This window comes from Lacerta agilis, chromosome 12 (assembly GCF_009819535.1).
Source record: "Lacerta agilis isolate rLacAgi1 chromosome 12, rLacAgi1.pri, whole genome shotgun sequence".
Lineage (NCBI taxonomy): Eukaryota > Metazoa > Chordata > Lepidosauria > Squamata > Lacertidae > Lacerta > Lacerta agilis.
In genome coordinates this window covers 21,108,548-21,134,922 of record NC_046323.1, presented here as the reverse complement: position 1 = coordinate 21,134,922, position 26,375 = coordinate 21,108,548, and the positions used below count along the sequence as shown (strand labels likewise).

The following is a 26,375-nucleotide window of genomic DNA, read 5'->3' as shown; positions in this document are numbered from 1 at the left end:
TATTATTATCATCATCATCATTATAGAATAGGGCATTCTTATTTTCATCGGAAAAATGTTGGAGGGCGTGCACTTGCAGAGTCTGATCCAGTGCTGAAACTCTTACATCATAGCAGGGGTTGGACTAGATCAGTGTTTTTCAACCTTTTTTGGGCAAAGGCACACTTGTTTCATGAAAAAAATCACGAGGCACACCACCATTAGAAAATGTTAAAAAATTTAACTCTGTGCCTATATTGAGTATATATAAAGTAATTCTCTTGAATAGGAATCAAATAAACAATTTTTTCCCACGGCACACCAGGCAACATCTCACGGCACACTAGTGTGCCGCGGAACAGTGGTTGAAAAACACTGGACTAGATCAGTGGTGGCAAACAGCACTCAGAACCTTCTGTGGGCATGCTTGCCGTCGCCCCAGCACAGAGTTCGTAGGGGCAGTGTGTGTGCTGAGTAGAGCTGTGCATGTGCGAGTAGCCAGTTTGCCACCCACGGGCTGCAGCAGAAACATGAACGCTCCATTCTGCTGTCTTAAAGCACCTCGGTGCAGAACTGTCAGTAAGCCTGGAACCATTTTGCCAGGCTTACTGACAGTTTGATCTTTAGAAGTGCATCCCAGCGGGCTAGCCATCAAATTATAGGATTGTGGGGAGTTGGAAGGGAACCCAAGGGTCATCTAAGTCCAACCCCCTTGTGATGCAGGGATCTCAACTACAGCATCCATGGCAGATGGCCATTCAGCTTCTGCTTTGAAATCTCCCAAAGAAGAGTTTCTTGAAGGGAAATTGTCAAAACGCCCATGTTGTCTGGGAGTAATTCCCTTTTTCATGATTTCCCAAACAAGGATAATGCAAACCTTTACCTTTCAATTTGTATCATTGAAAGCTCTGTTACTGTGTTTTTCATTTAATAATAATAATAATAATAATAATAATTTATTTATACCCCACCCTTCCCTGTCAAACCGAGTTCAGGACGGCTAACACCAATAAAATCACAACAAAAACATAAAACAATTCATTAAAACACAGATTAAAATACAATTTAAAATTAAATCTAAACTGCAGCCTCATTTTGAAGTAGCCCACCAATCACACCAAAAGAACGAAACATCAGGGTGAAACTGAAACCAATCCAAAGGCTAGGTGGAACAGCTCCGTCTTGCAGGCCCTGCAGAAAGATGCCAAATCCCGCAGGGCCCTGGTCTCTTGTGCCAGACTGATCCACCAAGTCGGGGCCAGTACTGAGGCTCGGGACCTCCAACAAATTATTATTTGAGGACCTTAAGGTCCTACCCGGGACATACCAGGAGAGGCGGTCCCTTAGGACAAAAGATGTTAATTTAGTTGTTTTGTTCTAAACTAAAACTTCAGTATTCAGGTTAAATTGCTATGCTGGCACTTTGCGCTAAATAAGTGGGTTGCAGTTTGGGCACTCGGCCTCTAAAAGGTTCGCCATCACTGGACTAGATGATCCTGGGGATCCCTTCCAACTCTACAACTCTTATGAGCTAACTGGTCTTCCTGAACCCGTTCGGGGGGCGGCGAGAGCTCGCTATCAGCCGGACATACTAAAAGGATGACGCGGCAGGTGCGCACTTGGATCCGAGGCTGTCACGTGTGAGGAGAGCGCGAGAGGAGCTCGGACGCGCGGAGACCGGAAGTGACGCGCGCGAAGGGGGTCGGGCTCTTGAGGTAGTAATGGCGGTCGCGCGTCTGTGTTGTTGAAGCCTCCGGCGTCCCTGATAGGTGAGGGGCCTAATCTTCCCCGCGTCCGGGGCGAACTCCCTTCCCTGCCGTGTTGCGCGTAAGGCGGTAAAGTTACTTGCTCTCGGTATCCTCCGTCACAGTGACACTCGCGGGGGGCGGGGACCGTGTCGTCCGTTGGTCCGCGTTACAGAGGAGCGAAGGCGAGGTTGCGTGTTTGTGTGGGGGAGCGCGCGGTCGCCCTTGGGGAGGTGATTTGGGGGCAGGGTCCGTTGCTTATGGCGCGGGCGGTGGGCCGTAGGCCGCGTGGGCGAGTGTATCGCCGGCCGCAGGGCGACGGCGGGGATATGGTCGTGTGAACGTGTCTGCGCCCGGGTTCCAAGGTTACGCTGAGATAGGAGAGGGTAAGAGGACGAGGGAAGGTGGCGAATGCAGCGCCGAGTGATTCGTTTGGGATGCGGTGCTTGTGCAAGAACCGCGTCGAAATTCTACTTTTGCTTAATCTGATGTCCGTGGCGGGTGTTACGTAAGCGCCGAGAGGCTTAAGGGAAGGAGCGCCGGCTTGGCGAGGTTAGGCTTGCAGAGAGGGAAAACGGCAGCAGCGCAAGAAGTTGAGCAGGTCTTCCTGGACCTACTTGGGAGTTAGGTAGGGGGCAGTCAGTAGGGTTGTCTCGAAGTAATAGTGTTGCTGCGCAACTGGGGGGGTTGGGGTTGGGGGAAGGGCGTGTCAAGCGCTTTTGCATTCCGTTCCATATCGCCTGCAGGTGGAATAGCTTTTAGAGGGGCAAGGGTCAGGTTAAATTCGCAAGGCGATGGAGGCAATAATATGCAATTATCTCTATCAGGAAATAAAACCCTATTACGTTCTGCTTCTGTTTGTTAGCACTACAGTATTCTCTTGGCTCCAGTTCAGCTCCTCCCATCAGATCCGCTCATTGTGACCTGTGTAAACAAGCGGCCTCTTAAGGTCCCGAACAGCTTTTGCATTTGCCAGCTTTGACGTGCAGCTGCTTGCAAACTCCTGCGGGATTTTTGTACTTAACACATCAGTTTTGACTACTGTTTAATGACAGGTAGAAATACTGCTGCTCTAGATGACTTTTCCAGACAGAGTAGACACCTTTGCTTCTTGGAATAGATTTTAAACTGTGATTTGCATTAGGTGGTGCAGCAGGCATTGTATCTTTAAGGTAGAATTGCTACTGTGTATCACAGTGGTTGTTTACCATTGGAGTAAGCAGCTATTGAAGGGTTGTTTAAAAAAAAAATACTAATTCTTAGATAAACATTGACTTAAATGTTTGGGGTAGTTTATTGCTTTTAGAAAGCTGGTCTTGAATGAGCTTGAAAAACATTCATTTTCAGTGTTCCTGTTTGTAATGGAAACAAAAAAATGTGTTTAGCTCTACTAGGTAGAACCTAATAATCAATGGAGAATGGTGGTTCTTGAATAGAAAATATATAGAAAGTAGGTTGCACTGTTGATGCTGCTCTATTAAAGAGGACATCGAGTGCTTTAAATGGTAACTCTTAGGAAGATAGTCACAGTGTGTGGAATACTATGGCAAATAAGTATTAATGCTGAGGCATACTATTCCCTCCAGACCAAAGTGACAATGATGAAGCTACCATTTCCAATTTAATATGCAAGCTTCTGAAGTATTCCAAAAACCTTCCTAAAGCTGGATGCTGCAAGAATTCTTCAAAAGGTACAAAAATGTTTCTTATTGAAGGCATGGTATTAAACCCTTGTTTGCAGATTGTTCTTAAGAGAATGAGAGAAATTATTGTGGAGTTAATCAGGTTAGATTATTGCCTTGGGTTAGGGACTCAAGTTTTACGAATATGCTCGGATAAAAACACAATGGAGGTATTTCTGGAAATACAAAAACTAATTATAAACCATATCTTTCTCTAGCACAGAATTAAAACATATTCATCTTTATAATGTCCTTTATAGGAAATTATGATACAGTATTAAGAACATTCAGAAAAACTATTTTACCTGCCTTCTTTCTTGCACTAGGATCCCATAAAACACGTTTAATGGAATCAAAGAACAGTTTTGTTGTAGTATAAACTACCACTGATCAGGCACATGAAACATAATCTCCATTTGAATTACACACGTGTCTGAAGAGAAATACCGTATTTTTCTCTCCATAGGGCGTACCTCGTTTTTAGAGGAGGAAACAAGAATTTTTTTCTGGTTTTCCTCCTCTAAAAGCCCTGTTTTTTTGAGGATCAGCTGAAATTTGTGCAGCTTTTTTTGCAAAGGGGAAAAAGCAAAGCTTCTTTTGCAAAGGGGGAAAAGCCCCATTTTTATGGGGTTCAACTCACATTTCTACAGCTTCTTAAGGAAAGGGAGCCATTTCTACAGTTTCCAGACAGATAATCTAATCAGCCAGTCACATGTCGCTGGGGAAACTAAACAACCTCCCTCTGCAGCACAGTCAACAATGGAGGCCTGGGCAAGGGGGTGGGGCTGAAAGGGAGCCGGGGACTCTTATCTCTCTCCCGATCTCTTGCTGATCAGCTGCTGAGCAGGGTCCTTTCAACACCCCATTTTCTCTTTGTAAAATAAAAAGCACGATCCTCTTTTGGCCCCTGGGCAATTCGGCTCCAGGGAGCACCATTCACTCCATAAGACACACAGATATTTCCCCTTACTTTTTAGGAGGAAAAAAGTGTGTCTTATGGAGCGAAAAATACGGTATCATTACCAAGGCCTAAAAGCCATCAAATGCAAAGGGGGTGTCATTCTTATTTAAATATTCTAATGAAACAGGATAATCACTGATCAGTCATAACAGTGAGTTAACAGAAGGTCCCTAGTTTTGTGATGCCAATGAAGTTGTATTCCTGATGATTGAATCTTGTGACTATACTCTATTGTGCTTGATGTGACTGACTTCTGAGTATACTGGTACAGGATTTTGTTGTTGTTAATGTAGTGGAAGGGGGGAAATCCCCCCTAAAGTGGATTTGAGCCTTTTGCATAATAAATAGAAGGCTTCTGGCCAAAGCTCTGCAGGCATGTCTGTCCAAATCTAGATTTGCTCCTGTATATACACAACTTTATGAAACTGGGAAATTTTGTGTCATTCCTCAGTGGAGTCTGAGGATAGTGACCAGTAAAACATGATAGAGAGTTGCTTTTCAGCCTCTTGTATATGTAGACCAGTTAGTTCATGCTAACCACCCTTCTTGTCAGTGTGATTATGATGATTCAGATATGTTTTGGATGCTTTTTGTGTTGTCATGTTCTGCATAGCTGAGATTGTGGCAACAATACTGCCCACTGATGATGTTTACCTAGACATGGTGACAAATACAATCTGTTTTTGTGACTATCAGAAAGAAGTCTTACATTAAAACTGTTTTTAAAATAAGCTTCCCGTTATGTATTGACTCAACTCAGGAGTGCTCATTACCTTAGTTACCTTGTGAACTTCATATTCTTGTACACAACAGTTGGCTAAGTTATGCAGTCTAATGTTCTTTATCCCACAGTTGCTAGCATAGATTAGCATCCACTTCACTCCTATGTCATGCTTTTGTAATGAGGTTTTCACTATAAATATTGGAAGAGATAACTTTGCATTAAGTCATTATGTGCATTTGCCTTTAATGAGGAACAAGATGGAGGGAGTGAACATAAGAATCTGTTGAATCAGACTGGATAGCCAACGTGGTGCTCTTGGTGTTCCAGACTACAGTGCCTATAATGCCTGAAATAGGCCTTGCTGGCTGGGACTCATGAGAATTGCAGGCCAAAGTATCTGGAAGACATCACATTGGCTACTCACCTGCCACGAAGAAGCTTACAATCAGAGTTAGAAAGTAAAACAGGTTTCTTCCCAGCAACTGGCATTCATTGGCAAGCTACCTTTGGGACTAGGCTGATGAAAGTTTGGAGCAGTTAAACAACATTGGAATGACCACAAATTTCCCACCCCCCCAAAACACTGAGCCTTGGGATTGCCGATCGGAAGGTCAGCGGTTTGAATCCCCATGATGGGGTGAGCTCCCGTTGCTCGGTCCCAGCTCCTACCAATTTAGCAGTTCGAAAGCACGTCAAAGTGCAAGTAGATAAATAGATACTGCTCCGGCGGGAAGGTAAACAGCGTTTCTGTGCGCTGCTCTGGTTTTGCCAGAAGCGGCTTAGTCATGCTGGCCACATGACCCGGAAAAACTGTCTGCGGACAAACGGCTCCCTCGGCCAGTAATGTGAGATGAGTGCCGCAACCCCAGAGTCGTTCGTGACTGGACTTAACTGTCAGGGGTCCTTTACCTTTACCTAGACTAGTGGTCAAGACCGCATTCTTTGACAGCAAATTCCATCATGCAGTGATGTGGCACAGAAAATTTTCTAAAACTGAAAATTTTCTAGCAGTATCTTTTGTGGAAACTTTATTGATTTCATCAGTTTGTTAGTAATAATGAATGGATGCCAATTGCAAATATCATACTAGATAAGTTTGGTAGTTTCAAAGTGTTTATCTTTGTTTACTAAATACAAGTAATATAAATGTTCTCAAGGTCAGTGGAGCATTTTGCAATGCAAACTACCCTGTGCAAAATTTGCATAGGACCCCCCCCCTCCCCATTGTTCTAGTGTTAGGAAATGCATCTGGCTGTTAGCCAGAAGGTTGGTGGTTTGAGCCCACCCAGGGACAGCTGTGGGCAGGATTCCTGCATTACAGGGGCTTAGATTAGCTGACCCGCTGATCCCTTCCAACTCTGCAATTCTATTATTCTGTCTGTCCTGAATCTACTGCTAGTTAATTTTATTGAGAGACCAAAGCCCTAATATTAGAGGCAGAAAATCTGGTCTCTTCTTGCCCATGCATACGTTTTTAAAATCTTGTATTTTTCTAGTTCAGTATAAAATAGTTTAGCTTTTTCTCTTAAGAAAACAGTTCCAATCACTTGATAATTTTGGCTATCATGTGCCTTTGTTTATCTCCTCGGGGTGGCATGACCAAATGTGAAGTTGCACAATCAATTTATATGAGGCATTTATGTATAGACAGTTTAATTTTAGCCCCTTTTCTTGTAATAGTTAGCATGGGAATTTCTTTCTCCCATGCTGCAGAGAGAGCTGATGTTTTCAGTAAGCGATTAATTGTGACCCAAATATCTCTTTCCTCATTAGTCACTGCCAGTTCAGACTTTGTGAACTTGGCATATTTTTGCTCCAGTGCATAATGCTTATTTTGCTTTAACATTTTTGCCATTTTGTGGGTCCATTTACCTAATTTACAGATAGCTTTTTGGAACTCTTTACAGGCTGATTTAACCTTCCTGAATAATTGGATGCCATTTGCTAATTGGCACTTTATCTGTTTAGTTTTAACTTCAATTCATTTTTGACAGGGCAGGGGAACCTGCAGCAATGATGGAAGTTACAGTACAACATCTTCAGTGCTGCACATTCCCCATCCCTGACGGATAAACACAAGGAAATATGGGGTTAGAAAAAGGATGCTGGACTGGAAATTCCAGCATTCATGCTATATTCATCTTAAAGAGGCCAACTTTGGGACTTCAGAACCTTAATGGTGCTGTTTAAATGTATTATTGGCCTGACAGATTCTGGAAGGCATGCAATGAATATGATATTTTGGACTAGACAGGAGGTTTGGCTGGAAATAATAGGGTTTACTGCAGTTCTGTTACGGTCACATCACTTCTTGGTGAGATTTAGATTGATACTGGCAGTTTTTCTCTGCAGGGATGGTGGATCCATTAAGTTGGTCTGCTTTTGGAGACACATGGAATCCAATAAAATTCTTGAATGCTTTTGAGGAATTTCAAGCTGATGTGACTAACACTCTTTTTATTTAGTCTCTGGTATCATTTTGAAATCGTTGCCTCTCAGGCATTGCAGAGGTGTTTGGTTCCTTGGTTTACCTTGAAACAAACGGGGAGACAAATTGGTCCATAGATGGTGTAAGTCTCTCAAGTATGAGTCAGTTGACTCAGGAATAGTGCATCAAGGAGGTGGTGTCTCCTTGTGAGAGGGTGTGTGTCTATGCCTTAAGAAGTTCACTTGGAAACCTGATGATTTATAATGACTACAGGCAGTGGTCAATTATATTCCATAAGCCTGCCCAATTCCACCCCTTTTTGTGACCTTTTAAAGTCATTTATATGTTTGACACAATCCATGCGTGCGTGGTTGTGAAATTTTAGATATGCCTTAAACAGTTGCCTATATTGCCCAGCTGTAAATATCCTCTTTTCAGAAAGGTGGTGGCAGTTCAGCTTCAGCCACTTCTGGATGAAATGGATTATCTCTAGATCTTGTTGAATTCCAGTTCACATCAGTCCCACCTGGCACGCCAGTAGTCAAGAGGATGGAAGTTGGAGTCCAAAAATCTGGAGGGCATCAGGTTGGGGGGAAAGTATTGGCAGCCCTGATAGATATGTAAGATATGTTTAGATCCTCTTAGCATGTCATGCAGATAAAGCTAATTTAGTGGATGGTACGATGTGTGGAGGCACTCTCATCCTGCCAACCCAGTGGTTAGGTACTGTGGGTTAAACGAGTCTTTAAAACGGGAATGAGAATACCACAAATTAGCCATCTTTTTCTTGTTTAAGTTCCTTTCCTAAGTTTTATATTTTAAATAACTTTTGGGACTGTGTTCTATTTTTAGGGTGCTGTGGTTTTTTGTTTTGCATTTGTGTTACATTTTTTGCCTATTGGCTTTAATTTAAATTTGTATGTTTGGCTCAAATTTATTCATACTTTTGCATGCTACCCTGCAATCTTTTACGAAGGGTGGTTAAGAAATTTAGGTTGTCTGTACCTTTAAAACTTGGAATCATACAAATTACTGTTTTAATAGGAGTTTTAACATTATTTTACAGAGCAACTATGTCATCCTTTCAAGAAGTTCCATCTTCAAACAGTGCCCTGCAGACTTCAAATTTTGCACATGTCATCTTTCAGAATGTAGCAAAAAGTTACCTTCCAAATGTGCACCTTGAGTGCCATTACACTTTGACTCCCTATATACGCCCTCACCAAAAAGATTGGGTTGGTATTTTCAAGGTAAGCAAGTTTGTAGCATGTTTTAATATATGATAAGGGTTTCACTTTTGTTAATTAGAAGATACACATGAAAATGGAATAAAATGGTTGGGAATGTGTTTTGCTTTAAAAATATAAATGAGTTTATGGCAACATCACCATAGCTGAATTCCAGCTGCTTTTGAGGCCATACCACCATTTGTGCGGTGGGAAGGTACCAATAAATAACTTACACTTACACCTCCCGCTAAGGCGGAACCATGTACCCTCTCCCTTACAATTTAATCTACATAATTCAATCACAGAATATGAACCTGTCCACTTTGTAGAGATTTTCTCTGCTCTTCATCCTACCATCTGAGTTGTGTTTGATTGGGATGCAGAGAAAGGCATTCCCTTTGGCCATACCTAGAGGCTCATCTCTCTGATTGCCTTCAGCTTTTGTGAATTTTTCTTTCTTCCCAGTAGGTATTTGGTTTGGTTGGGTTAATATATTTTAATATACCTAGTATGTTGGTGGTTTGGGGCGCGGGAGGCACTGTGGGTTAAACCACAGAGCCCTAGGGCTTGCCAATCAGAAGGTTGGCGGTTCAAATTGCCGCAACGGGGTGAACTCCTGTTATTCGGTCCTTGCTCCTGCCAACCTAGCAGTTCGAAAGCACATCAAAGTACAAGTAGATAAATAGGTACCGCTCCGACGGGAAGGTAAACAGCATTTCCGTGCGCTGCTCTGGTTCACCAGAAAGCAGCTTAGTCATGCTGGCCACATAACCTGAAAGCTGTCTGCGGACAAACGCTGGCTCCCTCCACCTGGAAAGCGAGATGAGCGCTGCAACCCCAGAATTCTCCGCGACTGGACCTAACGGTCAGGCGTCGCTTTACCTTTTATGTTGGTGGTTATATTTTACCTACTGCTTCCTTTGTTCTTTATATTATTTTAATGTTTTGATTATATTTTTAATAGATGTTTTAAATTACCAGGTGCTTTGTAATGACTCAATAAGGGTTAGTCATTTTTGCTATACATATTTATGAAAGCAAATGTCTCCCGTACTCTTCAATTTAAACATTCTTCCCTTTTTTGTTGTGATTTTACTCTTTTCTATACCTTTACTAAAATAATTTTCCTGTGCATGTTTACTTGGAAGTGAGTCATGCTGTGTTCAGTGATCATATTTGGAAAGAAATCTAATGATCATACACATATTAAGAGAAGCCGGTATTGTAAAGAAATTTTCATGTTAATCTCTTTGAGTTATATAATGCCTTACTGTACCTAAGAATTGATGAGGCAAGAAAATGCAAACCGTGTTACACAAGATAAAAGAAAAAAAATGGAACTTAGAAATTACTACCTTATGCATAGCTTTTGTGGAGTATGCTGTTTGTGAAAATCTTTCAGCCTGATCTCTGGTCTCGTACCAGTGTTGGAGCAAATGTCAGTGTTGCACAATAAGTTGGTGGTTTACATGCGCTTATCTGAGATTCACAGATATGGAAAAAGGTTGCACAATGCCTGTTTGTTCCATTAGGGTCAAGGGGTCAACATGGAGGAAAGCTAGGTCAAGGAATGTATATTTACAAACTCCCTAGGAAGGCTTGCTTATGCAGTGGCTCAGAACAATTAATGCTGTCTGAATTAGCATCTTGGTTGTGCTAGTTCCTGCTGTACTGTACTGTACTATATTACAGTACTGTAATATAGGTTCCCATGGCAGACATGCAACTTTCTGTTGACTTCCTAATGGTGGTTCAGCAAGTCTTGAAGTGGGGTGCTGTATAAGAAGTTTCCATATACCTAAAAACCAGTTAAATTAACGCTGGATGATTATTGATTGGTTGTACAGTAAGCGCACACATAGTTCTTCCCTCCCTTTCATGTTTAGGCATTCAAACTGTGGCATTGTAAGTATAAAAATTACTTGCAAATAAATTCCAGTTAAAGATCTAAACTTGCTGCTTGGCAGAGCCAAGACATGCTGAAGACTATCCTCTTGAGAAGACCTACTTGCTAGGAATGATTGTGGTCTGCCATTCTTTATTTGAGAGCTAGCACACTGTAATAGCTTGTGTCAGGCTCTGATTGGAGAGCCTCGGATTCATATCTCCATTAAGCCATAAAGTTTCCTGGGTGAGTTTGGGCCTGTTACCACCACCCCAGCTTACTGGGGTGTGGTGAATATAAAATGGGGAGGGAACGATGCTTGTTTTCTTGAGCTACTTGGAGGAAATGAAGGATAGAAAAGTAGTAATGTCAGACTGGAACTTCTCATGTCCCCTCCTTGCTGGTAGATCCACTTGTAGGTAGATCTGTGTTGGTCTTCAAATAGCAGACTTTTAGGAAGCCAAACTATTCACAAGAGAGTGTCTTTCAAATAAAGCACTCATTTACCAGCAACAAAACCTGAAAATGGCCCTGCTGCCAGCCAGTTTTAAAGTTAACAGTGTGGTAGCTGTCTGACTATTGTTAACTCTTAGACTAAGGTAAGTAGTATAAATTTCCACTTTTTAACTTTTAGTATTCATTATGTCTCTGGGCTTAGTGCAATTAGTTTATATCTTGGTGCAGGTGGCAGAAATATTTCTTTACCAACATCCTTTAATAACAAAGGGAAACGGTGGGGTTGGGTAAAAAAAACCAAACTGAATGCAAGGGTAGGATACAATTGGAGTGAAATCTATGAATCTATGATGAAATTATTCTAGAGGTAATAGTTTTAATTTTTATCCTCACTGCAGAACAAGCAAAAAAATTGGGGGGAGGGGGTAAGATTAAGTATTAAAATAGCTGCTGCCAAAGGGTCTCTGTAGCCTGCATAAGTGAAGGGAAAGCTTTGAAGCTAGTGCAGAAACTCTATTCCTACTTTACTAAGAGTCTCAAAGCTGTGAAGACACATTATGGAGGGTTCATTCTGTCTCATGCCCCCCCCCCACCTTTTGTGCCTAAGACCATATTGGAACAATATCAGTAGCTAAATTATTGAGAAACTGCAGTGTTGAGACATTATACAGTGTTGAGACAAAACTACACTAAGCATCTAAATATGCACAGTAGTGGTTAATTGGATTTTTAAATGCATACTTTTCTTGGATGATCTGAAAGTTAATTTTTACAAAGAATTGCACATAATTATATTGTGATAAGGCTGCTTTTTACTTTAGGTTGGTTGGAGTACTGCACGAGATTATTACACATTTCTTTGGTCACCTATGCCTGACAACTATGTGGAAGGATCAACAGTTAACTCTGTGCTGTCTTTTCAAGGTAAATTTTAAATTGGTTGCTATGTCTGCTTAGGTTTTATTCTGTTGCTTATTTAGAACTTCGAAAACATCCATATATTTTGTGATAAATTATACCATTTCCATTGATGTATCATTTATTTAGTACAGCTTTTATTCAAACCTTTGGGCACATAAACATTATAGTTAGATGCTCTGGGTAAGTGGATCTATACTATTCCCTGTGTTTAATTGGAGTACCCTTCAGTGTTCTTCACCATTTAACCATGTGCTAAAGATGACTTAGCCCCTTAACAATCTGGGCTAGAGTTCAAGGATAAGGGATAGGATCTATAATTCCTGGCTTTTCTGAGAAATCTATTGGAGTTCCTTTCATGCCTGCTCTTAATGTATAATGGGCACACAATGTATGATACAGAATGTATAACTTGCTGTATCCCCAGATCCTATATTCAAGCAAATACTGAGTATCGCCTACAGAGGCTCCACTCAACTGTTTCATTCTCCAGGACCTTGCCTGAGTCACCTTGGTCATTCCATCTACTGGGTCTTCTATACTTCTTCCCCAGAAGGCATTACTATCAGAAGGGGGATTGCCTTTCTTTTATTGGGGTGCTAGCTGGTAAAGAGGTTGGGAGCCGCAGGCAAAGGTTCTGGACCCAGTATAGCCTGTAATGTAGGGTCATCTTTATTCAGTTCCCAAAGGATGCATGAGCACTTTCCCTTTTGAATATAGGTGGGGTGGGTGAGTGACCAGTTCTGTTTTTCCATCTCCTGTACTGTAGATGGAAAAGTCTTAACATCATGTGAGCCATACGCCTGAGCTTGGAGTCAAGTGGGAGGCGCTGCCCCCTTCCCTCTAAATCAACTGAGTGTTCCACCCACAAGAGGAGTGTGAAGCCATGAAACATGGAGGGGCACATCCTGTCTTGACTTACAGCTGACCAGCACCACCCAAACAATCACTTGGTGTTACTAATTCCCAACTGGTCTGGCTAAATGAGTCTATAAGTAGTCAGCCCATGTGTATTCTTTGCAGCTCTATCTCCTCAGGTGATCATGCATGTGAGAGATGCTGACCCAAGAGGACATTAGATCTCCATGACCAAGGAAAGTGAGGCAAGTGGCAGCTACCTGCTGTCTTAAGGCCTATCACTGCTCTCCTGTTGGTGTATTTTAGTCTCTCTTGTACTGTCTTAACAAAGCAGGACTTTCCCCTTCAAAGGAACAAAAGCAACTTGAAATTCAGGGTGGGAATTTCCTCATCCTGCATACAGTTTGTTTGTCTGGCTCTGAAGGACAGGAGTCTGTCTCTGCACTAAGTGCCTCCCTGAACGTTGTCTTTAAATTCTGTTTTCATTAGGATACTACCTTCCAAATGATGATGGTGAATTTTACCAGTTCTGCTATGTAACACATAAGGGTGAGATCCGTGGAGCAAGCACTCCGTTTCAATTTCGAACATCTTCTCCTGTTGAAGAATTGTTGACAATGGAAGATGAAGGAAATTCAGACATGTTGGTGGTGACCACAAAGGCTGGACTTCTTGAGGTTTGAATTGCCAAATGGCGATATGTTTATTTAGCTGTACAGGGTAGAACAGAACTTCCATCAAGTTAGAATTAAAGGGTTGTATCCATACTCGGAATAGACCCATTAAGATGAATGGACATGAATCATGTAGGTCCGTTCATTTCAGTGGGTATACTCGAAGTATAACTTAGGAGTGAAGTATGGCATTTTGTAAAAATGAATACTTTGACAGTAGCTACCTTAACATACACAGGTGTTTCTCAACTGGGAGCAAATACTTGTGAAGCACTTCAGAGCTCAAAAGAGTAGGTTGCAAAGCTTCTGTGAGGAAGGAAGTTATTGTGATGTGACAGGGTCACTAGGCACAATTAGCAGAGGAGAGAAAGGGTTGAGAGACTTGACTATTATTCATGCCAGTTTGTGGCATGATGCAAGGATGAGGATCATGCGGAGATGCTCTCTGTTGCAAACCTTTGTGCTCAATGAACTTGTGAACGATTCTCAACAGAATAGAGATGGCATATTAGGATAGGTGGAGCTTGGCAGACGGTGCCAATATCCTCCAGCATTATTGCTTCCATGGGAATGTGGTTGAGATTCCTGCATTGCAGGGGGTAGGACTAGATGACCCTTGGGGGTACCTTCTAACTTTATGATTATGTGGTGAAGTCCTCAAGAGGGCTTAAGTTCCTAAAGGATCCCATGATGCTCATTTCTAGAGTTCTGGTGATTACTTATAGTTGAGAGATACTTCTTGTAACTATAAATAGTAAATGACGTTTCTGTGTACTCTAGCTTCCATCACAGTGTTCCGTTGTGCCAGAAGCGGTTTAGTCATGCTGGTCACATGACCTGGAAAGCCGTCTGTGGACAAACGCCGGCTCCCTCAGCCTGAAGTTAAAATGAGCGCAGCACCCCATGGTCACCTTTGACTGGACTTAACCACCCAGGGGTCCTTTACCTTTTACCTGTTTAATAAGAAAGAAAGAAAGAAAGAAAGAAAGAAAGTGTTCTGTGCTGACTATTAACCTGACATAAAATTTCAGCCTTAATTTACGATTAATGTGTGATAAGTTGGGTGGTCAGTTATTAAAGTAAATATTAGAACTGTTCTTTTGGTTTTGTGTATTTCATTTATGCAGCTTGAAAGAAATTATACTTACAAATTTGTAATGTTATGGTGATATTGAGGTAAGAGCTACCATGTAAGATGGGATTATGTCGTTTTAGTTCCAAATTGAAAAAACCATGAAAGAAAAAGAAGAACTATTAAAGGTGACTGCTTCACTTGAAAAGGAGACCCTGCAGCTTAGAGATCAAGTTGAAAGACTGGAAAAAGAACTGAACCGTGAAAAGGAAAGGTGTGATCAGCTAGAAGCACAGCAAAAGGTAACTCCTGTAGTTCAAAAAAGCTTAAAAGAATCGTACATTTTCAAAGGCAGATTAAAACATTAAAAAAACCTTTAAAAGATGTCAGAGTCCAGGATAGATGCACAACATTATTTGAAAGTTTTTAGCGATGGATATGCTTTCCAGAATGTATGTTGGTGTCACATAAATACCTACCCTTTTGATAGCTTTTAATATTGCTGTGTCTTGATAACTTGGTAGAACTTTTTCAAAAAGTTTCAATTCAGGCTGTTTTCACCCAGGACTAACTCAATGGAAGACCAAAATACATTTTCAAAAATTATATCTAGCTTAAGTTGTATGAGGGAGCAGTTTTCAAAATGTTTCCATTGTCTTGCACAGCACAAGCTTGTTTAATACAATAAACAAATGATATGTTGTATGAAGCCAGTTAACGCCCACACTGCAGTGCAGCCTTGTACAGTCATTTGTCTCCCTCTCGTGACAAACTAATACTAGATTCCTGGGTTAGACTTAAATATTATGTTAGTGTCTACTCTTAGCTCCCTTATGTATAATTTTGGTATATAGTAAATCAGTTAACATGTCTCTTTGTTTGATCCTGTAAACATTTGAAAAATGTTTCCATGTGTATAGACTAACTAAAGAGTACTGGCAGATTCATTGGTTTCATAATTTTTCTCTTTCAGCAGGTTAATAAAAATCATGGTTTTATGGCTTTCTTTTTCTTTGCTGTTCTAGTCTTCTACAGTATTAATAATCTTAAAAGGGCGTAGAAATGTATATTTATTTTGTACAACTCTTTTAAAGTTACTCAAATATGCAAGATACATTTCAGTGCCTGTTTATTTGAAGTTCCTTTGGTTACAAAATGATAGGGAGAATTTTGTTCCTTTAGTAGTTGCAGAAGCTCAGTTTAGACTTAAGTAAAACACTACATAGTGTTGTACCCAACGAAATCACTCAGCTGGCAGTAATGCATCCATCAGCAGCATGGGGTGGGAAGCAATGTTAGTCTCACCCCCGCTCCACCAAAACACACACACACACACTCTTTTCTTAATCCCCCCCAAGGGTTGAGGGGATCCTCTAGAACAGATTTGGGGGGTGGGAGGCTGTGGGGCTGCATGGGTGGTATCCAATTATGGTAGTCATTCTGCTGGCAGGAAGCTCATTCTTAGTGTAGTGCAACAACTACATCCACTTGTTTCCTTACTCTTTCAAAATGTGTTTTTCGACCTCTAGGGCAGCATCTGTTTTTGTTAGATTTTGAAGAGTTAAGCGTCTCCATTGCTGCTTAGGCAACAACATCAGTACTTAACTTGTGCTAATGTTGCATTGGATCCTGCCCTTTGAACTGCGGTAATATAATAATGGTGAAGGTACTATGTGGTTTCTTAGTACAAATTGCTCAGATCTCATGAACTCTCCTTAGATGTTAGTTCTTTCTGATTTCCTCGCTGATAGCAATATTAGGATTTATTTTCCTTGAGAATTGTACACCCAAAATGTTCTTTGACAAATGCCCTTTTGCTTTTGCAAGGATAATTCCAAAACTGCAGAAACTCTTAAAACTGAAAATGAAGAACTCAAGAAAAAGCAGAATGAGGCTACTTCCAAAGTTCTACAGCTTGAAGAAGACATCATGACCGTTACTCAGAAAGCTATTGCAAAAGAAACTGAGTTAGACAGGTATCCATCTAATTTAATCCTTTTCACACTGATATTTAAAGATAAACCAAATACATAAGGATGTTTTACTTTGTTCATAGCTTGAAAGATAAACTCAAGAAAGTAGCCATTGAAAAGGAACAACTTGAATGCCAATTGAAGACTGAGAAGGATGAAAAGGAACTCTACAAGGTAAATTTCTGCTTGTCTGATAGATAGCTGAGAATTAGAATTCATGCATTTTTCAGTAGAAAGATACAGTTAAATAAAGGTCCTGTAGATATATGTATATATAGAGAGAGAAATTTCTGTTTGATGAAGTTCATTTTCATAGACCAGCAGCACAGCCAGTCTGACAAAGATTTTATTTTTATTATTTCTTAAATTTGTATTCTTCCTTCATCCAAAGATCACAGGGCAGTTACAGTATAGCATTACCGGAATGTCTGTGTTGCTGTTTCCCAGGTTCATACTTACTTCATAATAAGTCTTCCATAAAAGCAAAATAGAACATTCACTTAAAGGTTAATAAAAGAGAAACAAGAGTTTATAGCTACAAAAGAGAAGTTCAGCTACAAAAGAGAAGTTCAGCTTCTCTTTTGTATGGATGCCTGGTAAATCTGTGTTGAACATGCTATTCACGATCTGAAAAATGCATTAGTTTCTAGCTACCTACTCCAAATAGACTTTATGGAGCTGTTCACTCATGGAAGCAATATCACTTCTGATGAAACTTCTTATGTTTTCACAAAAGACATGAGTATCAGCTTTATACATATATTTGAAAAGTGTCTGTTCAGAACTATTTCATTTTAGATACCATTTCAGACATAACTTTAAACAAGACCTTAAAACAGTTGACCAAGCCAATGAAAAAAATTAGGAATTCATCATCATGATAGCAACTATATTAAAATATTTCCCCGTCTGTCTCTTTTGGGGGGGCTGTTTGGATTAAACATGATTGGTAAGGATGTAAGTTGGTTCTAGCATTACATATGGTTTGTAACTATAATTAGATACATTTGAAGAACACAGAAATTGAAAATACCAAACTTGCATCAGAAGTTCAGACACTAAAGAATTTGGATGGAAACAAAGAAAACCTTATAGCCTATTATAAAGAGGAAGTTGGCAGATTACAACTGTGCGTGGCTGAAAAAGAAAAGCTGAAGAGAGCTTTCTTGCTTACTTCATCAAACAAGGTAATGGGGGTACTTTGGTAACATTAATGTTTATGATTGAATTACTTCCGCTTTTCATTCTGTGCAGTGCATCTCCCAGTTAACTCAAATTATCTGCAGCATAGTCATTGGGTAAATGGAATCATTCTCTAAAAGAGGGGTTGATTTTCTATTTGAATTGTTATTGCGGCTTCCCATAAGACTTGTTGTCTGTGTTCATGTTTCAGAATTAAAGGCAATTGTCCATTTGTGGCATGTTTTCCCTTTAGATACTGCACACCTCTGACTTGTCAAATTGCTTATGTTATGCTGATAATTAGAAGTATGCCTTTTGTATACTTTTGTTTACCAACATCTTCGTTACAATATTTCCAAAATACCACTCTTCTGCAGGAAACAGAATCATGATATAATATGACCAGCAAGCTAGATATTTGTATTGCTCAGGAATGGAGAAAAAAGGAAGCCAAGTGAAATTATTAGGAAGGTTTAATCAATGTTACGTGAAGAACTGATGAGAAATATGGGCCAGTAGCCCTGTCCATACTGCTTAGTGTGAAGTTGTACTGATGGCTTTCCCCCTAAAAGTAGTGTGGAGCTATGTTTTGTGTGTCTTCCATTTGAAGATAACTGAGACACAAATAAATCTTATTTAAAAATAAGTTTTCTACTTTTTATTCTAGGAAGAGCCAAGTATTTTGAAGGAACAGCTTCGGAAAGCTGAGGATCAGATTCAAGCTAGTAGGCAGGAAGCTCTGCTGATGTCAAAAGAGCTCAGTGATGCTGTAAATGTGCGTGATAAAACTATGGCGGATCTTCATAATGCGCGACTAGAAAATGAAAAGGTGAAGAAGCAACTTGCTGATGCTGTAGGTGAACTTAAGAAAATGGCGCTCGTGAAAAATGAACAGGTAAGAGATTGATTGCTCTGTTACTTTTAATAATAAATTTTCTGTTACAGATAATACAAAGCAAAATTATTTGGATAATTACCGATTATCACTCACTTTCAGTGAGGATTAGTACAGTGGTACCTCAGGTTATGAACTTAATTTGTTCCGGAGGTCCGTTCTCAACCCGAAACCATTCTTAACATGAGGCACGCTTTCACTAATGGGGCCTCCTGCCACCGCTGTGTAATTTCCGTTCTCATCCTGGCGCAAAGTTCGCAACCTGAGGTACTACTTCCGGGTTAGTGGAGTTTGTAACCCAAAGTGTTTGTAACCCAAAGTGTTTATAACCCGAGGTACCATTGTACTGTACTAGTCTAGAACACAGTAATTGCATTGCAGTGAAGAGATCCAGTGAAATGTTAGCAAAAGCAGTTGATCTTGTATGAACGTCAGCAGGCAAGCTTAACTGTTACAGAATACGATAGCAAGTTGTCTAGGCGGTTGAAATATATCTTTCACATGATACCTATTGGATTTGCCTGTTGTGCAAAAGGAGACTTGTGCAGGCAGAATGGCTGCTGTAGCTGCGGGTTGCAGTTGAATAGCATCTCCTGCTTAGGCTGACTCCTTGAAGCTTAAGAGTGGTTCTTGCAATTTCTATTCAGATTCTCCAATCTAGGAATGGCCAACATAGAGGCCAAATGTTGAATGAGGCCCCCAATATCTTTTGGGTAGCCTGCAGCTTTCATGGTCAAATAAACGATTTTAATGGAAGTCTCCCACATAGGCATGGGAGCAGAACATGCTCTCACCTTGGTATAGGTGGATGCATTGCCTTTGACATTTATTTATTTATTTATTTTAATTTGGAGAGTTTGAAAAATTGCTGCTTATACTTTGCCCACCTTCCACTGGCCATTCCAGTAGGTGAGCAAACACTGGTCTTATCTCCAATCTTGGTGTTAAGCAACACAGTGCTAAGAGAAGAGATAATAGATCTGTGCACCTGGTGTGATACAGTGTCGGGTCATGAGCCAGATTCACTGATTTGGCTGGGTTAATTTGACCTGTACGCCAGTAGTTCTCCAGAAAGTAGCCAGAACATGGCATTTGAATAGTATCCTAAGGGTTAATGTTTATAGGCAACCTTTCGAACCAACTGAATTGGTCAGTCTTAATACAGGGTGCATCTCAGTTGCAGTTTTCATCTATTACGTGTTATGGAAGAGAGGCCATTGACTGCTGGGACATTATTTTGTTAAAGGATTGGTTTCTTTGTCTAGTAAACGTTCCCAGAATGACTCCTGTTGTAGCATTGTTGAAACTGAGTGGGTGTGTGCCCAGTTAATGCATGGCTGGGAAACAGTTAATGGCTTCATACAACTTGCACTAAACTTTCCGGAGAAAAAGCAAGGCATATAAGAAAAGTAGTTACTCTTATCCCACTTCGAAATAGTTTCTTAAAAAGAAAAATTGATGATTTGACGTCAGCAGAATTAATTTCTTACTTATCACTTTAAAAAACCTATAGTACTAAGAAAAAGCAAATAACACAATTATTTTGAAGAATAAACACACTTTTATTAATGATCATTCTGTTGTTAAAGGAAACTTCCAGCACTGTAGAGAAGGAACTACGCAGAGAAGTTGAAGACTTAAAGATCCGCCTGCAGATGGCTGCTGATCATTACAAGGAAAAATTCAAAGAATGCCAGAAACTGCAAAAACAAGTCAATAAACTTATTGACCAAACAGTGAGTAGCATTTGTGAATATGTAATATTTACACGCTCATTCTTTTTTAAATCAGTTGACTACTGTGGGAGAAATAGAATATTTTTACAGGAAAACGTGGGTTTTTAAAAAATCCACAGTGGCTATTGTCTGAAAATCAGTTCAGTGTAAGAAAGTTGAATGGAGGGGAAAAAAATCAGTTCCCTATCCCGCATTGCTCAGAAGGGTTCCATGACATTCTGTTTATTTTAAAATGAGCACTTTCTGTGCTGCTGTTTAGAGCCGTGAATGTTCTCAAAGGAGTCAACAGTAAAAAGTTACTAAAGCTGTTATATTGTTTTTCCTGTAACTACCCAATTATAATGAAGTATAACAACAACATATTTATACCCTGCCCACCCGGCTGGGTTTCCCCAGCCACTCTGGGCAGCTCCCAACAGATGAAAAACAGAATAAAACATCAAATATTAAAAACTTCCCTAAACAGGGCTGCCTTCAGATGTCTCCTAAAAGTCAGATAGTTGTTTCTTTCCTAGACATCTGGTAGGAGGGCGTTCCACAGGGTGGGTGCCACTACCGAGAAGACCCTCTGCCTGGTTCCCTGTAACCTCACTTCTCGCAGTGAGGGAACTGCCAGAAGACCCTCGGAACTGGACCTCAGCTGAACGATGGGGGTGGAGACGCTCCTTCATGTATACTGGGCTGAGGCCGTTTAGGGCTTTAAAAGTCAGCACCAATACTTTGAATTGTGCTCGGAAACATTGAACAGGTGGCTGTGGCATGAGTCAGGTACAAGAAACTTAGTTTCTGTGAACTTTGGGACATAAGAATAGCTCTGTCGGATAAAGCCAAAGGCCCATCTAGTCCCAACTATTTTCCATAAAGGAGTTGCTCCAGGCCCTGGATAATTTTGGTTGGTGTTTTTGCATCTTCTCCAGCTCTACATTATCTTTTTGCAGTGACGATAACTGTACAAAATATTCAAAATATGGTTGCACCATAAGGGCATTATGATATTAGCAGTTCCACACTCTGTCCCTTTCCTAATGATCCCTAACATGGAATTTGATTTTTTCCACAACTGCTGTATCTTTGATTGGCATTTCCACTGTGCTATTTGCTACATCTCCATGATCTGTTGTCTGATCAGTCACCAGCAGTTCAGACCATCCCATGGTGTATCCTTCCACCCTGAAGTTCCTTAGGGCAGTCCTAGAGGCTGACATTGAGGGATGTGCAAGGAAAATGTTTGTTTCTGCTTTTGTTACACTGACCTATGAAGTGGTGCATAAATATTAATAAAAGAAAAATGTATTTAAGATAACAGAAGTCCTATCAAATAGCAGTGTGGCAGAAGCACGAGAGTAGGTTCGGGTACTAAAAAAGAGCAAGTAAAATGGCTAATGCAAAAGTAATTTGTTGGTAGGACATACAGTACTGTCAATTCCATGTGAGCAATTAGTGTACTGTAAAAGACTTCGCAAGTACTTTTGAAAACTACAGGTGTCAGGCACCATCTTAAGAGGTATTCCCCCTTTTCTCTTGCATAGGAGGGAGTGCTGCTTTTAAAGATGCTTGCTGTGACTCATGCATGGATTATCTCAAAAAGGTGTCTTTAGCCAGATAGCAGCTTTAATATGTAGATGAAAATACCTGTTGAATTAGGGGAAATGGAAAAATGATGAATAAGAAGGGCCTGAAATCATGAAGTGGGATGATGGATTCTCTTGAAATAGATGGGTTCCGTGATTATGTCTAAATAGCTAGTACCAGTTGAGGAATTGTATATATCAGTTCTTCTACCTGCAAAGGTAACATGTTCACATTTCTTCCCCAACCCGGCTTCCTTTACTTGTTCCTTAGAAGTTGGTTCATAAACGGCTCTGCTGTGTATTGGAGTGTAAGGAGCATTCTCTTTGGCCTTCTGAATGTAAGGTGTTCTTGATAATTGCAAAGCTTTGTGGAGTGTATTTGTAATGCCCCCCCCCCATTGAAACTACTTTTGTAGAGAGATAACAGCTATGTTTCAAAAGAACTGTGGAGAAAATACTAAATCACATAGAAGCATTTTCATTGCTTTGATTCTTTATCCAGGCCAGCATATTAGGAGCCAATATGATTGGATAATAAATGAGGGAACCAGCTGGCAGCTTTTATTTAAAGAAGCTGCAATGCATGTGAAAGCGCCAATGAAATCTGCAGGGTTGTGAAATCTTGACTAATAATTTTATCTGCAGGACGAGAAACTGAAATGCAGTGTCTATGCTGATGAACTGGCTAAGTTGGAGCTGAAATGGAAGGAGCAAGTGAAAATTAGTGAGAGTGTGAAGCAACAGCTGGCTGCAGTAGAAGACCAGTATCTAGTAAGTCTGACTCTTCCTTTAACAGTGGTGCCTAAACATTTAAAGACATACAATAACAAACAGAGATTAGCTGCTGATCAGAAGGTTCTTAAAATAAATGCATTGTACAGAGCCGTTAATTAAAAATAATTAATTTACTTTATGGAGAGCTTGGTTGACTCGGATTTTTGTTGTGCATTATTTCTCCTGGAAATATTCTTGGCTGAATATGCTAGCATTTTCTTACCTGTACAGTATTGTCCTCTGGAATAGAGGTTGATAGTATATAGTAGCATATGTGATTGTACTGTTAGCAGCTACTCTTTTCAGCATTATACCATACTTGCAAATCAACATGGTTCTTTCTAGCAGTAGAAAAATTGACCCGGAGAATGAAAATGTGTAGTTCTTACATGGTGCACAAGTTGGGTTAGTTTCTACTTTTGGTGATTAATAGTACATAAGCATATGCAAGGTGCCTTTATTGCCAAGAACTGAATCTTGCCCCCCACACCTAAGTTAAAGAGTCAGAGGGCACCTCCATTTTGAAGAAGGGGGAAGAAATGAAGAATCACTTGCCTAAATTGAGGCACTGCCCCAAATCTGTCTCATACCCCCATATTCCTCCTCTCCAGAGACAGATTTCTTTCTGCAACAAACTCATGATACATGTGCATACCACATTCCCATGGCAATATCCAGCAATATCTCCTACTCTGCTCTACACCCCCCACTCCTGAAATAAAGGGATGAGGAGATAGGTTTGTCAGGTCCTGCCTCCCATACAAGAACTGCAAGCTGCTTCTTGTCCAAAGGGCTGCTGTGTAATTTTGTGTGTGATGTAGATTGGTTGAAAACAGCAGGAGAGGGATTGTGAGAATCCAGCTCATTTACAGTAATAGGAAGAGAGCGCTCCTTCCCTATCTCCAGTCCCTTAAAAGGTTACTACTTTTTCACCTTGAGGGCCTGACAAGATTTTAGAAACTGATAGGTGACAGCAGAATTATCCAAAAAAGTAGGGAAGTGCATGAAAACCCAGTTGAACAGACTGATTTAGTAGATGGAGGAATGGATGCCACAATCTGTTGGCCAAATGAAGGACCTGAGTCTGCATTGCTGCTGATCAAAACTTTCTTGACAACTGTAATAGTGATGTAAATGATTATTTTTGTGTAATAATGTTATGGAACATTGGACTGCAATCTTTAATCAGAAGAAATTCTCATTGTAAGAATAAGCGAGGAACTTGCTGTGCATTGCCTAACATGGTTTGTTTGAACTTCTGTATTAAATAGGTGCAATTGGCCGAAAAGGACAGACAGATAAATGAGCTGACATCCCATTTGGGAATCCTCAGCAGAGAAAAGGTAATGATTAAATATTGTAAGTTGGTGAGCTGTTTCCATTGGAGATTGTTTGGAACTGTTGCTGTGCATATGAAGCTGCTTCAAGAGTGGGAAGGCTGCATATAGAAACCAGGAGTTGTTAACAAAAACATGCTATGGGAAATGTTGAATTGGAGTTTATAAATGTGTTTATATATCACTCTCACAAAATACCAGGGTGGTATAGCAACATGAAAACAAAAAATGTATAAAAAGATGTATTAAAATTATTGGTTACTCAGGAAAAACAACTGCATAGGGCAGTCAGCACGAATTCTTCAAGAGATATCTTGAAGAGCCAGTGTGGTGTAGTGGTTAAGAGCGGTAGACTCGTAATCTGGGGAACCGGGTTCGTGTCTCCGCTCCTCCACATGCAGCTGCTGAGTGACCTTGGGCTAGTCACACTTCTTTGAAGTCTCTCAGCCCCTCTCACCTCACATAGTGTTTGTTTTTGGGGAGGAAGGGAAAGGAGAATGTTAGCCGCTTTGAGACTCCTTCGGGTAGTGAAAAGCGGGATATCAAATCCAAACTCCTCTTCTTCTTCTTCTTCTGAATGTCTGCTGGAAGAGTGTTCCACAGCATGAGACTAACTAAATGCCTGATTTCTGGTTTAAGCCAGTTGGGCCTCTATAACATTAACAGGGCTGTTTTAGATGACCACAGTGATTGAACCTGAACATAGGGCTCAACTCCTTAAGGACCCATGTTGTTCAGGTCTTTGTACATAAGCAAAAGTTTGATGTGAAAATATGGTCATTTCACTTTTAAATGTTGACCATCTGAAGACACTTTGCTGTGCAAACTGTGAGAAGACAGGGCAGTCATTGGCAGAATTCACATGCCATACCCAGCATAGGGCTGGACTGAAATGTCCTACCCCTGTTCACCAGACCTTCCATAGATGGCAAATTGAGGAGGTGGAGGAGAAGAGGTTACCAATTTTCACGGGTGGATAAAACTTGCTGTGGTGTTATTAGAGCTTTTAAAAAAGCTTTGCAAAAATGCTACTTGTAGCATCACTGTGTCCGTTCTTTTTAAAAACAAAAAACAGGAACTTTGCAAAATGCCTCTTATTCCAGAATGCTATGGCGCTCTGCAAAATGATGGTGTGCTGGTGGCAGCGTTCCACAGAGGGCTGATAACGTTCTACCACTCACGACATTTTGCAAAGGTGTTTCTCTTTAAGGAAAAGGTCTGCCCTGCCACACAAAAAAGAGGAGGGAGAGGGGAAAGACTTGCCATTACCATGGCCAGCCCTTAAGTGCTCCTTTTCCCCATCTCAAATGTACCCCTTGAAAATGGCAGTTCTTATTTGGTGTGTATGTGTGTAAGATCGAGAGAGTAGCTTCAGTGAAGGCTCTTCCCAGCCAATAGTTTTTAGAAAAGGCCATATTTTATCAGAATTTGTAATTGGTTGCAAACTACATTATGTGAAACAAGGAAGAAATGAATTCAGATACCGTTGAAAGAAAGTTAAGAATGCATAAAGCAGTTGGGAGCAGCCTCCATGTTAATATGAGGAGCAGCAGTCGAAGCAGAAAATCCAGACAGCCCCAGTACATACATAGGTAGAAATGTTTGGGTTTTTAGATGGTGTTCTTCTGATCCTAGATGGATTTATCTGTTGCTCAAGTTTGAGCAGTTCTTTATGCACTATTTAGTGTTTAACAAGTGGTGACAGTTCCATATTAATTTCAACATTAATAAAGATTAAAAATAAAATGTAGCTCAAATTAATTCTAAAAGGAACTAAAGAGTAATCATACCCATATGTTGACTAGATTTAGGGATTACAGAAAAATCAAAGGCTAAGTATTATGTATAAATAGGGACTAAGTAATTTTATAGGTTTGAGGATAGCAGAAATAAATGTGTTTAGCATTTCCTCTTGGGTAAAGTTTGTAAACAAATGTATAATGGAATATAAATTGGGAAGCCATAGAATGCACTCTGTTTAACCTTTTAACAATCTAGTCTTTTCTGGAAATGCATAGATACTTGAACAAAAGCCTTTAAGTACAATCACCATTGTTGGAACTGTGTGTTTAAAATAATTCTCTTCTGCTTAGCTTTATCAAAACACCATTTTTATTTAGGTTCATTAAAACTTAAAAGAATTGTTGTACTGCATACTTCCATAAAGATGATATCTTTGTAATGTTCAAATACCCTTTTGTTATGATAAACAACACACAGCTAGGAACTATCAACTTTAAAATCTGTGGATCTAAGAAATGTTCGGGCAGTCCTTGTTTGATTTCTTAAAATTTTC

At 40.3% G+C, this 26,375-nt stretch overlaps 1 protein-coding gene across 6 annotated transcripts in view; it reads left to right on the top strand.

Annotated features, from left to right (window-relative positions):
* Nucleotides 1–1,648: 1,648 nt before the first annotated feature.
* TAX1BP1 (Tax1 binding protein 1) overlaps nucleotides 1,649–26,375 on the top strand; it is a 32,300-nt gene continuing 7,573 nt past the window's right edge. Inside the window, exons 1-13 of one of the 6 annotated variants that reach the window (XM_033165388.1) lie at nucleotides 1,655–1,748; nucleotides 3,311–3,415; nucleotides 8,586–8,769; nucleotides 11,911–12,013; nucleotides 13,355–13,542; nucleotides 14,755–14,913; nucleotides 16,439–16,587; nucleotides 16,668–16,758; nucleotides 17,586–17,771; nucleotides 18,434–18,661; nucleotides 20,251–20,397; nucleotides 22,614–22,739; nucleotides 24,014–24,085. In XM_033165388.1, the coding sequence (XP_033021279.1) occupies nucleotides 3,393–3,415; nucleotides 8,586–8,769; nucleotides 11,911–12,013; nucleotides 13,355–13,542; nucleotides 14,755–14,913; nucleotides 16,439–16,587; nucleotides 16,668–16,758; nucleotides 17,586–17,771; nucleotides 18,434–18,661; nucleotides 20,251–20,397; nucleotides 22,614–22,739; nucleotides 24,014–24,085 (1,656 nt within the window). In that variant the 5' untranslated portion in view covers nucleotides 1,655–1,748; nucleotides 3,311–3,392. Of the gene's footprint in view, nucleotides 1,807–2,089; nucleotides 2,111–3,310; nucleotides 3,416–8,585; nucleotides 8,770–11,910; nucleotides 12,014–13,354; nucleotides 13,543–14,754; nucleotides 14,914–16,438; nucleotides 16,588–16,667; nucleotides 16,759–17,585; nucleotides 17,772–18,433; nucleotides 18,662–20,250; nucleotides 20,398–22,613; nucleotides 22,740–24,013; nucleotides 24,086–26,375 lie in introns of those variants that run through there. The other 5 variants (XM_033165390.1, XM_033165391.1, XM_033165392.1 and 2 more) reach the window with 5 other exon arrangements.